The sequence below is a fragment of the Anolis carolinensis genome, chromosome 6 (genome assembly GCF_035594765.1).
Source record: "Anolis carolinensis isolate JA03-04 chromosome 6, rAnoCar3.1.pri, whole genome shotgun sequence".
Taxonomy (NCBI): Eukaryota; Metazoa; Chordata; class Lepidosauria; order Squamata; family Dactyloidae; genus Anolis; species Anolis carolinensis.
This window is the reverse complement of record NC_085846.1, coordinates 13,248,265-13,260,146: the sequence shown is the minus strand read 5'-3', so window position 1 is coordinate 13,260,146 and position 11,882 is coordinate 13,248,265. Positions and strand designations below refer to the sequence as shown.

At 43.0% G+C, this 11,882-nt stretch overlaps 1 protein-coding gene across 6 annotated transcripts; it reads left to right on the top strand.

Annotated features, from left to right (window-relative positions):
• Positions 1–945: 945 nt before the first annotated feature.
• On the top strand, positions 946–10,038 carry spn (sialophorin). Of its 6 annotated transcripts, XM_008121799.3 has the most exons (4): positions 946–1,079; positions 1,702–1,844; positions 2,474–2,509; positions 7,002–10,038. In XM_008121799.3, exon 4 carries the CDS (start codon positions 7,058–7,060, stop codon positions 8,198–8,200), a length of 1,143 nt encoding a protein of 380 aa, XP_008120006.2. In that variant the 5' UTR covers positions 946–1,079; positions 1,702–1,844; positions 2,474–2,509; positions 7,002–7,057; the 3' UTR covers positions 8,201–10,038. The 6 variants fall into 6 exon arrangements, with proteins under 6 accessions (XP_008120006.2, XP_008120007.2, XP_008120001.2 ...); XM_008121800.3 differs by lacking the exon at positions 2,474–2,509 and having other exon boundaries at positions 1,702–1,768; XM_008121794.3 differs by lacking the exon at positions 2,474–2,509 and having other exon boundaries at positions 947–1,079.
• The last annotated feature ends 1,844 nt before the right edge of the window (positions 10,039–11,882 follow it).

The following is an 11,882-nucleotide window of genomic DNA, read 5'->3' as shown; positions in this document are numbered from 1 at the left end:
CATCACCCAAAGCAGTTTCTATACTCCCAAAAGAATGGAAAACAGAGGTTGGTAGACAGGAAAAGAGGTTTAAAGATGGGCTTAAAACTAACCTTACAAACTGTGGCATAGACACCGAGAACTAGGAATCCCTGGCCCTTGAGCACTCTAGCTGGAGGTCAGCTTTGACCAGTAGTGCTGTGGAATTTGAAGAGGCACGAATGGAGGAAGGCGAATCAAGCCAACCCTGACGGGGACCGCATTCTACCTGGAAACCAATGTCCTCACTGCGGAAGAACATGCGAGTCAAGAATAGGGCTCTAAAGTCTCCTATGTGTCCACCGCCAAGACACAACACTTGCAAGGCCAACATACTCTGGCAACACTCACCTAAGTAAGGACAGGCAAATGTTAGCAGGAAACACTGATCTAGAGAAATGTCTTGGGTTTAATTTTATACATTGCATTAAATTTTCTGATGGCTGAAAAAAAGTCAGCCCTCGCCCCTTCACTTGGCAAAAGCCAAAGCTTTAAAATGTCTTGCTTCCTGCACCAGTCTCTCTCATCCATCCTCTCATGGCATTATCCGAAGGAGGCTGTGTTACCTAGTGACATGAGAACAGGATTAGACCAGCTGAATAGAATTTGCTTAAGGAATACAAAATTCTCAACAATTGAAAGCAAAATACGATGTAACACAACCATCAAACTTTGTAAAGACTCATGGGAAAGAAAACAAGGCAACAGCTGACAAATCAAATAAAACCCATGTAGACGTTTATCAGTGGATCTTTAAAAGTTTTTATATAAAAAGATTGCGCTTCCAAATTTATGGATGGATCTCAATTGATAAATATCTGGAAGCCACAACTAAGAATGTTTACTCGGTGAAAAATACCAAACCAATCGAGAAGAACTCAGATTGGAGTTGAATGGTAAATAGGCAATAAGAACCTTTGGAGAAGCAATAAGAGAACAGCTGGTGGGGAGAGATAAGAGCTTGGACATTTTGAGAAGGTTTCATTTAATTTTTGGGTGCATCCTAGTCATAGATGTGAAGGCAAGTTTTTGCCGTATCTACAGAAAGACGTCTTTGCTCGGTAAGGTGGGACCCCCTGATCTTTTAATTCCATATGTGCTTGTCTCCCCTCCCCACTCGATAGTTGCTTTTCAAGCAAAAAAACCTTTGCTGGCAATTGCATGCTTTGTCATATTATTTACTTCCATCCTGAGATTCTTCTCTCCTGTTCTTTTACCTTCTATATATTTTGGCATGAAGGGGAGGCTGAAAGGTTCACCTGTTGAATTTTTGCCATGGTCAATGGTGTGGGAGTCCTTCAAGAAAGGAATAAACAGCAAATGTATCTCCCCTGCCGCTATGAAGTTGCATGTGCTCTCTTATGGATGCAAGAGATTTGGGAGAAGGTGGTTGTATGTACTAGTGGGGGGAAATTGCACTCTGCAGCAGGTTAGACACACTCCTTATTTCTTTATCTGTGCTGGAGATAAATCCTGGTGCAGACACGTGTACATGTGTGCCTGTGTTTGTGTGTGTGTGTATAGGCAATTTCAGTTCCAACTAGGCATCTCAGCATCCTCCCTCCCCAAAGGTCTGCTTCCCCCAACCTGATTTTGAAAAATGGGTGGAATAAAACAATGTAGCCACCCCACAAAGCCACTTCCTCTCTGAGCTCAACGGTTGCATCTTCTTCTTCTTTTCAGTATTTCTCCACCGCCGCCACCTTCTCAGTTTCGTTCACTCCTTCCTGCCTGGCCAGGCGAAAAACTGGTGAGGAATAAATCAAGCCTTTGCGCGCAGAAATTGAACACAGCAGCACACTTGCTTGAACCCATCCAGGCGAAAGGTAGAATGGACTGGGGCATCAGTGGGTGGGAATATCTCAATGGAATATAGCAGTGGTGCTCAACCTGTGGGTCCCCAGATGTTTTGGCCTTCAACTCCCAGAAATCCTAACAGCTGGTAAACTGGCTGGGATTTCTGGGAGTTGTAGGCCAAAACATCTGGGGACCCACAGGTTGAGAAACACTGGAACATAGTAATATAGTTTGGAAACAGGATGGGATGATGGGGTGCTTGCGTAGTGGAGAGAAATGGATATCTTTTTGAAATGTATTTCACCGTGTGCCCATTCTACCTCTTCTCCCAGGAACAAAAAGCAGGGGGTATGTGCTTTAATTTTAACCTCACAACCATCTCATGAGATAGGTTAGCATGAGAGAGATTTGAATGCATGCCAATTGACTACTCTAGGCTGAATAAGGATATGAACGGAGGTTTAAATAATATGTTTTCCCCATCTGCTGTAAGCCAGCATGCATTATTTCTGTGGTTTATGGGTTTTGTAGAACCAAATCTCCAGAGGGCTCTAGAAGGGGAAAGCCTGCGCTATATCATAGATAACTCATTTGGGACAACAGAAAGAGAAAGTGTGGTGGTGGTGGTACGTAACCATATATATTTATGCTCCATCAGCTTTGCCATTCAAGAGGGTGAAGGAAACAGATCAAGGTAGGATCCAGATGCTTTTAAATATTTAATCTAGTTGGGGACTAGGCTGGATTTGGGCTCTTCTTCAGATAGCAAAATGTCTTGGGCTCATCTTGCATTATCAACTAGCCAGCATGCAGAGCAGACTTTGGACCTAAAGGATCCAGCTTCTATTTCCTAGCATCCCAAGATCCAGAGCTTGGTGCCGGAGATAACAGAATTAAGCCATCACTCCGAGTTCTGGAGTTTGCTCTGACAATATCAGAAATGATTGAGCTTAGAGTCCTTCTACAGAAAAAGACTGCTCAACTGTTTCCTTAACTGGAAATAGTTCATCTTCTATTGGATTCTGCTCCTGTTTTTCCCTCATCCAAATAATCCAGAGTGGTTTATAGGTGATGACAATGCATATTGGCACTGGTAATAAGGTGGTGAGTCTATGTTGGTTTTAGTCCAAATGTTAGAGGAGCTATCCAACTTGCTGGGGTGGAATTTAGTTCCTTCGGATACCTTTCCAGTTGAGAATAAAACTCAAGAGTTGGTTTTACTGCCCAATGGCATAGGAGACACCAGCCCCATTGGTTCTTGGTTAACTCCCTTAACATCCTTTCTGCTGATGAAAAGCATGTGGTGCTGCATCAAGGAAGCTCGGTGTCATTTTTCTTGAATCATTTTTTCCATACCGCAAATTTGAGTGAAAGGGCCTCCTCACCCAAATCTGAATTTTTCCCGCCTAGGCTTTGATGAGCTGTTGTGGAAGCAACAGGGGTGCTTCTAGTTTTGTATCTTCTGCAATTGCTTTATGACACCTCTGAGAGAGAACCGACACATGTCCCTCAGAGCTCTCAACACTTCTGAGAGAGAACTGACACATGTCCCTCAGAGCTCTCAACACTTCTGAGAGAGAACTGACACATGTCCCTCAGAGCTCTCACATCTACTGCTGCACAGCAATGATGCTGAGATGTTACACCACTATTTTGGAGTCTTCTTCTGACCATGCTTCTTAGAGCCACTGAATCTACCCAAGAGATTATTCCAGAAAGCTGAAGTTAGAGCCAACCTTACGATGGCGCAAGATCATAAAATCGTAGGATGAAATAATCCACTTCTAGATGGCTCTGGAATGGTGCAGGCATTATAAAGTGTTGACTAATATATATATATATATGAGTATGTTTGAGAGAGGTTCATTTAGGATCCATTGTTTGCCAGAGTGAAACTGGAAAGGACAGCTGTGCCATTTTAACAGTTGTGCAGAAAGAATTTCAGCACCTGTGATCACGAAAACAAAGCAATAGCAGTTAACGCCAGCTGGAATTCCCTCTTCTGTCCAACCACTGACAGAACAGGAGGAGGCCTCTTTAGTTTTTAGTCTGGCAACCTTATTCTGGCAATACAGACAGTATATTCTTGACTGTGATGTGGGAAATTTGGACCCTGGAATCACACAGGGGGTGTTCCCTCCGGCCCCCTTAGTCTTCTTCTTCTATCAGCTTCTCCACATGTTCCTCTTGCGGTCCCTGGTATCCGTTTGCCCAGTGGTCTCAGACGCATAAACACTCTTTTGCATTCATTTGCTCCTTCTTCTGCTTCATAAGAACATGGCTCAAGAAGCCTATGAATGGATGTGAATGTGGACAATAAGAAATTTATCTGGATGGTAGGAAACACTACTTCTTTGGCAGCTCTTCCTAGGTTGGTCGTTGTAGCTAAAAGGTTCTCCAGTTTAAGCGGCTGAGGGGGAAAAGGAAGGGGCCTGAGGTTGTTAGGATTTGGGGGAGCTGAAGTCCAAACACCTGGAGGGACGAAGTTTGCCCATGCCTGATCTGGAGAGATGTCAGTGTAGGCATTGGCTGCTCTTTTCCTTGGCCACGTGCGCTCTAGAACCCTGCTTCCCATCAATGGGTCCCGACCCCAAATGGGGTCCTGTAAAGGAAAATAGGAATCATTAAAACTTTGGCAACAGCAAAAAAAAAAAAAAAAAAAGGAAAACAGCGACTTTTTACACAAATCTGTTAGCAATAACATGGATTTCTCAGCAGTACTTAATATAAAGGAAAATCAGCCTGTTTGGCAAGCCTTGCAAATGTGTTTGATTTTATACCTATTTTATATATCTCTATGCACGGGGTCACAAGTGGAAAAGTTTAAGAAACAATGCTCTAGAAGACAAAAAGGTTGCAAAGTCCAGGAAACGAAATTTAAATGTTATTAGCAATAGAAAGAGCAGCTTTCTGTGACATCCAGGTTGTTTCCTTCCTGGGTGAGGCTACCTGCCCCTTCTTACAGAAGACTGAATTTCTCAGAAGGCCTCAGTACTGTTGCATTGGGAAAAACCCTTTGATGCTATATAGGTAAAGCCTGCCAAATGTCATCCCAAGGGATGAAAGGGTTTTACCTTTGGTGGATGATTTGTTTGAGTCTTTGCCCCTTGGTTCCCTCTTCTTTAGGATTCCCATTTTGCAGATAAATGAAACATGCTCAAATCCAAAAAATGTATCAGGGGTTACTGGCTGTGTAAAGTAAAGGTAAAGGTTTTCCCCTGACATTTAATCTAGTTGTGTCCGACTCTGGAGGTTGGTGCTCATCTCCATTTCTAAGCCGAAGAGCCATTGTTGTCCATAGACACCTCCAAGGTCAATTGGCTGGCATAACTACATGGAGCGCCATTACCTTCCCACCGGAGCGGTACCTATTGATCTACTCACATTTGCATATTTTTGAACTGCTGGGTTGGCAGAAGCTGGGGCTAACAGTGGGAGCTCACCCCACTCCCTGGATTTGAATTTCCGACCTTTTGGTAGGCAAGCAGAGGTTTAACCCATTGCGCCATCGGGGGCTACTTGTTGTATAGAAGAGGGAATTTCAACAGATGTTTACTGTTATAGACTCAGGTAAGAAGCAACACCTGCTAAAATTCCCTCTTTTACACAACTATTAAAATGATAAGAGCCCTTAGCAGTTTTTACTCCAGCAACTCTATATCCAACACATTCTTCTATCTCATGGGCTTGTGAAATTGCCTAGCCTTGTTCAGTGTTGGTACCAGAAGGACTAAAAACTTTGGGACATCGGGGAAGTGAGGACAGCCACTATCAGCAATATTACCATCGGAGGAGCTCAGGTTACTGTGATATCATGAAAATCCAGGGCCTCCCCATCCCACCCTGAAAAAGTTCAATTTTGCAGCATTGCTATGTTATCTATAATTTCCAGCACATAATGCAGTATAACGGAAAACACCCAATCCTGGGGATGATTCACTCTACAATTTCAAGATGGTGAAATGTGAACTGACACAATGAATCATTTACATTTTTGTTCCTCTGCTTTGGGGAACAAAAATGGTGCAGCTGCTTAACCCGCAAAAGCCATTGAAATTTTGATGTAGTAAAATGTAGTTTCGTAATAATAATTATGGAAATGGGTTCAACATTTAGACAGGATACATGTATTATAAGAGAAGCAAGACACAAATCCTCATAGCCCTCCAAAACCACTCTGAGTTTGAATTCCTGTGTATGATCTAAACATCTAGATTTGGCCAGAGCGGATTCGCGAGAATTTCAACTAATTTGTTGGCTAGCTTTTACTATGAATATATTAATGTTTGCAAAATTCATCATAAATGGTAAGAAATGAGATTTAATAGGTTAAAATCCTAAATCTGAGAGAAAGGCAGATTTATCCATCTGTCAGTTGTGTGAACAGCCAGCATGGCTTAGGGGTCTGCAAGTAGGATAAGGAATCTAGGGGCGGAGGGTTCAAATCTCTATGCAGATATAGAAATCCATTAAGCAACCTTGGAGAAGTCATACTCTCTCAGCCTTAAAAGAAAGCCATAACAAACACCCCCCCCCCCCCCCCCGAATAACTCTTACCAAGAAAACCCTGCAACAGAGTTGTCTTCAGTTGTAGCAAGTCAGATTAAGGGCACATAACAGCAGGTTACACAAACAAAACCCTGAGGGCGCTTCCACGCAAATAAAATCCCACACTTTCTGCTTTGAACTGGAATATATGGCAGTGTGGACTCAGATAACCCAGTTCAAAGCAGATATTGTGGGATTTTCTGCCTTGATGTTCTGGGTTATATGGCTGTGTGGACGGGCCCTTAGAAATTTTGGCCCTATCCAACTATAGCCATGGATAACAAATCACTCTTAGAAGGAGATAAGCATTTCCATCCATGTCAACATATAGATGGGTGTGCTTATGTTCAACCAAACTGTTTCACAAGGTAGGCGCACAGTGAATACTTCCATCAAACATACACACTCTTCACCAATTGCATCTGAGTAGACATTATGATGTAGTGATGGTACATACGTATGAACTTTGTGTGCATTAAGTTCTCAGTTCAGAAAGATCTGTTCAGAATTCTTCTCCCTTGCTGAACTGGAGTGTTTCTGCCAATCATTTGAAAGACCCTCCCAAGCAATGGGATATACTTTTAATATGCACTCTCATGGAGTTTTGTCTTACAAGTTTCTTCTCTTTTTGTTTTCAGTTTACCATTGGTTTGTGTCCCACAAAGAAAATACTGGACATTGACGTTCTACAGCCATGACAACATCAAGATCCCTCCTCCTTGGCTTCTTGATCCTTTTTACTGGGGGCTCCCTTGCAGACACAGATGAGGCAACAGTGAAATCTACTGACAATGTGTCTGATCTGGTTTCCCCCACGCCTACGCTTGCTGTAACTGAACAAAAGACGAATGCATCTACACCAGGGGAGAACCCTGATGTCTCTGTGGCAGCTCTCAAAGACCCAAAGCTATCAACTGAACCACTTCCCAGCACATCCAGCAGCAAGGATACAACAGAAACATCCAAATTGCTTCCCAAGCAAACCGATGCTGTGGCCATGGTCTCAGACTCTGCAGAAAGCACGACTGCCATCATACCTGTTTCTAGAAGGCATGATGGCACTCCTTTTCCTCAACCAGCGAACAATTCAGTTGTAGAAGGAAATCTTCAGGATGCTTCTGACACAGCCACTTCCACTGCCCATGCAACCCTCCATACAACTGTCCAAACCATTGTGAGACAAAAATACCCAGTAACAACAGGCAAGAAGACTCCTCCTGAAAAAACTGCTACTCTCCACCCCACCTTGAAGGAGATGGAAGAAGAAACAGAGATGACAACGGAACCAGTACAATACATATTGGATAATATCACAATAGGGACTACAGTTCAAAACCCCGTGACTGTGGCGGTTGGAGAACCAAAACATGATACCACTGGGGCAAACTCTCAAGGGAAGAGCTACCTCCTCATCATCTTGGCAGTGGCCTTCTGCATCTTGTGCCTTGTGGCATTCCTGGTGTTCATGTATCGCAGGCACCGGCACCGCTCTGGGTCTACCAACTTTAACCAGGCCGGGTGGGCAGGGCAGGTGGCATTGCCAGACGATTCGGCCTTGGATAGGGACATCGAAGCAGAGGCGGTGGCTGCCTCTGGGGATGGGGAAGCAAGGCGCAGCACCTTGGTCACCTTCTTTGGCAAACGTCAATCCAGGCTGCCCTCGGTCGCCATGGAAGACATCAGTGGGAAAAAAGAGAGGGAGGAATGCCAGCAGCTGCTCAATAGCGACACTGGCCCAGAAGGATCTGGGGAGGCCAATGGCAAATTATCAGAGCCCACCAAGGAGGTATCTGAGAAGACTTCCACTCTGAGCAAACCAGAGCAAGGATCCTCCTAAGCAACTCATCTAGTTCATGCCTCCTTCTTTGACTGCTCCTACAATCCAAGGCTTCCATTGCCACCAACATATTCCCCTCCCAGTTCCATTAGACTACAGACCTTCTTCTGCTTATCTTCCCCTCCACATCTTGGTCAATTGTATATGTGGGTGGTGGAGGTGAGGAGGAGCAAAAGAGAAAAACTCTTGCTTTGCCATTACTGTATTCAGAAATGCTTGACCACATCCTTTTTCCGGTTTGCATGGTATCTACAGTGTGGAGACAAACTCCGAGGTAAATCAGGAGTTTGGGTTTCCCAGCTACTTTCAGGACCGATTCACCCAACCCTATGCTAAATCTAGAAGATTAGGTGGTGTTTTGTGTAAGAGTCGGGTGGAAAGCTTCTTTCAGATCTATATATACCGTATATGCGTGGAAAGAAGGGAACCAAGTGTGTCAAGAGAAAATGAAGTTGTGGTGAAAGAATCACCATAGGCAAATAGTTCTGTTTGTAACAGGAAACTTGAGTCATCATTTCCAAAAAGTATATACATTTTAAAAAGCCAATGTATTTAATGTTCTAAAGAGTCACCCCCACCCAGCACAACTCCAGGTTAAGTCTTGACACTGTTGTTTTCTTTTTATTTGTTTCAAAGGAAACAGTCATTTCTGGAAAGGCACAATTAAAATATACAGTTGTTAACAGGCTCGGATTTTTGGTTCAATATAACTTCAGCACTTACTATATGGGCTGCTGTGGTGCAATGGGTTAAACCCTTGTGCCAGCTGAACTGCTGACCTGAAGGTTGATGGTTCGAATCTGCGAGATGGGGTGAGCTCCCATCTGTCAGCCCTAGCTTCCCATGCGCGGACATGAGAGAAGCCACCCAGTGGGATGGTAACACATCTGGGCGTCCACTGGGCAACATCTTTATAGACAGCCGATTCTCTCACACCAGAAACGACTTTCAGTATGGGGTTGTTGTATGTTTTCCGGGCTGTATGGCCATGTTCTAGAAGTATTCTCTCCTGACGTTTCGCCCATATCTATGGCAGGCATCCTCAGAGGTTGTGAGGTACTTTCAGTATGTTCTCAATTTGCTTCTGACATGATTTAAAAAGCACTTACTATTTAGTATTATTTTAAAAAGTCAAGTTTTCAATTAGCTAGAGGGTTTTTTTCTGTTGCTAAGAGAGTTTTTATTTTAACAAAAAGCCATTTCATAAAACTATTTTGTATGTGGGAGAAACTAAATATACATTCTGGTGAATAAGAACGACAAGAGACACAAAATAGCCTTTTGTCTTGGCTTGGTTTTTGAGGTCCTGCCTTTTCCTCCACAAGTAGATACCATGCATATCAGGTGTAGGTGACGCTGGCTCATCCTGTTAGACTTCATTCATATCTTTCTAGAAGAAGTCTCTTTGATCCTGAATGGTATCACTGATTGAATACCAAATTGGCATTCACAGTAGGCTACCTGATATGCAAATGAATCACGTAGGTTGTAAAATTGCCGTGTATTCCAAGCATGTGTATGCATTCTCTTGTTGATTTCCATGAAACCTACACATCAATAAGTGTATATAGGATTGCAGCCTAAAAGAGACTAGCATTTTTATTTGGGGAGCTACTGCAGGATGGTAAGACTGTACAGAAGCTAGGAACGGGACACATATCCCATCACTTCAGGCAGTAAAATATCTGGGACCAGCACTGATGGTTCACTTTGATCTATGAATGAACTGTGCACTTAAGTTCCAAAACCCCACTTTCAAGCCTTGTTCTAGTGTAAATAAATTCCTTTACAAATTTCAATCAATCTTTTGTAAATCCAATAAAGGATTTAGAAAGCAAGACATTTTTTGAAGGATGTGTGTTGTCATTTTCTCTGTGTTTTGGACGTTTAGATGTAATTTTAGGTAAAGATAAATGTTTTCCCCTGACATTAAGTCTAGTTGTGTCCAACTCTGGGGGTTGCTGCTCAATCTCCATTTCTAAGCCGAAGAGCCAGCATTGTCCATAGACACCCCCAAGGTCATGTGGCTGGCATGACTGCATGGAGCACTGTTATCTTCCTGCCGGAGCAGTACCTATTGAACTACTCACATTTGTATGTTTCTGAACTGCTTGGTTGGCAGAAGCTGGGGCTAATAGAGGGAGCTCACCTGCCCCCCGGATTCAAACCACTAACCCTTCAGTCAGCAGCTCAGTGGTTTAATCCACTGCACCACCGGGGGCAGTGGATTAATTTTAGAGGGCACAAAATGAGAAGATTTAGAGAAGGATGTGGGGAAATCTAGTCCTGTAAAAACAACTTATGGGAGTTGTTCCCTAAAGACAGGTGAGGATTATGTCATCAATTAATCAACAGATTAAATTCAGATCCACCTAATAAGTTGTTGGTGTCAATCAATCAAAACTTCCAACATAATTACTAGAGCTCTTGGTCTTCAAGGTGACACAAGTCTATTGGAATTAGTATTCATCTCACATGAATTAAAACAAAAGTTGGAGTTTGTTTGAACATAACATAAAGGAATGCTTATCTATAGTGTATCTTTCAACTGAATTGATTGTTAGGGCTTTCTCACAAAGATCTTTACTGCAGTTTTCTCAAGGAGCAAGATCACTGGAAGAAAGTTCAGAAACTGGACAGCTACTGTGAGAAAATAATTCCTTCCAATTGATCAGGATCATGCTTGGTAAGTACAGAGAAGCCTTGGGATCGGCTGAGTTTGGTTCCAGCCTCCCTTCCGTGGATACCAAATTCCATTTATGTTTAAATCCAGTTATCTCCAATCACATAATAATATCATGTGCCTGATATAAAATGGCGAATAAAGGTGTGTTTTTCTGAATTTTTTACCCGAATATTTTCAAAGCGTGGATGAAAATTATTTGTTGGCCCTCTCTGAATAATAACTAAACCTGTGGTTCCCAACCTTTTTTTGACGAGGGACCACTTTGACCAGGGAACACTTGATCAGGGATCACTCTTCAATATTAATACCAAAAGGATTACGAATCAGTTTTTGGTCAACTTTAGATTTGGTTTGGTTATTTGGGGTGCTGATTTAGAAAATTGTGTTAGATAGACCACATCAGATCTAGTTTCTCATACAAAACATATGCCATCCATCCAGTAGTCGTCATCTGCTTGGCCACAGAAAACCACATTTAATAATCTAGAGCTGATGTGGTCTATCCAATGCAATTTTCTGAATCAGCACCCCAAATAACCCCGGAACAGGCCTAGAAACAAAGACACAAAGGATCCCCCACTTCCAGGCACCACATGGAATGGCTCTGCTCATGGGGAGGGAGGAGGAGGAGAAGCAGCAGTCAGGAGGCTTGTTATGCCTTTCATGGGTAGTCAGCCTCTTCCCTCCTGACATCCCCATTCCCTCTGGACTATAAGATGGTTTTGCGAGACCAGTCGTTCTTGTTGCAACAGTGTAATAACAGACCATATTTTAGTTATTCGGGACTACTGATGGTCTATGGACCACAGGTTGTGAGCCACTCAACTAAACAATGATGAGAGTTGCCATTTTTATCCTATTGATAAGAAAATATAACCCATCACACCATTCCAGTTCCCAGGACAAAAGCCCAGTAGCTAAAGGGAACAATGGCCAGGATAGTATATATTTCTGTGACCATGCCATATGGATGAGGGGGCACACCTAGATTTCCTT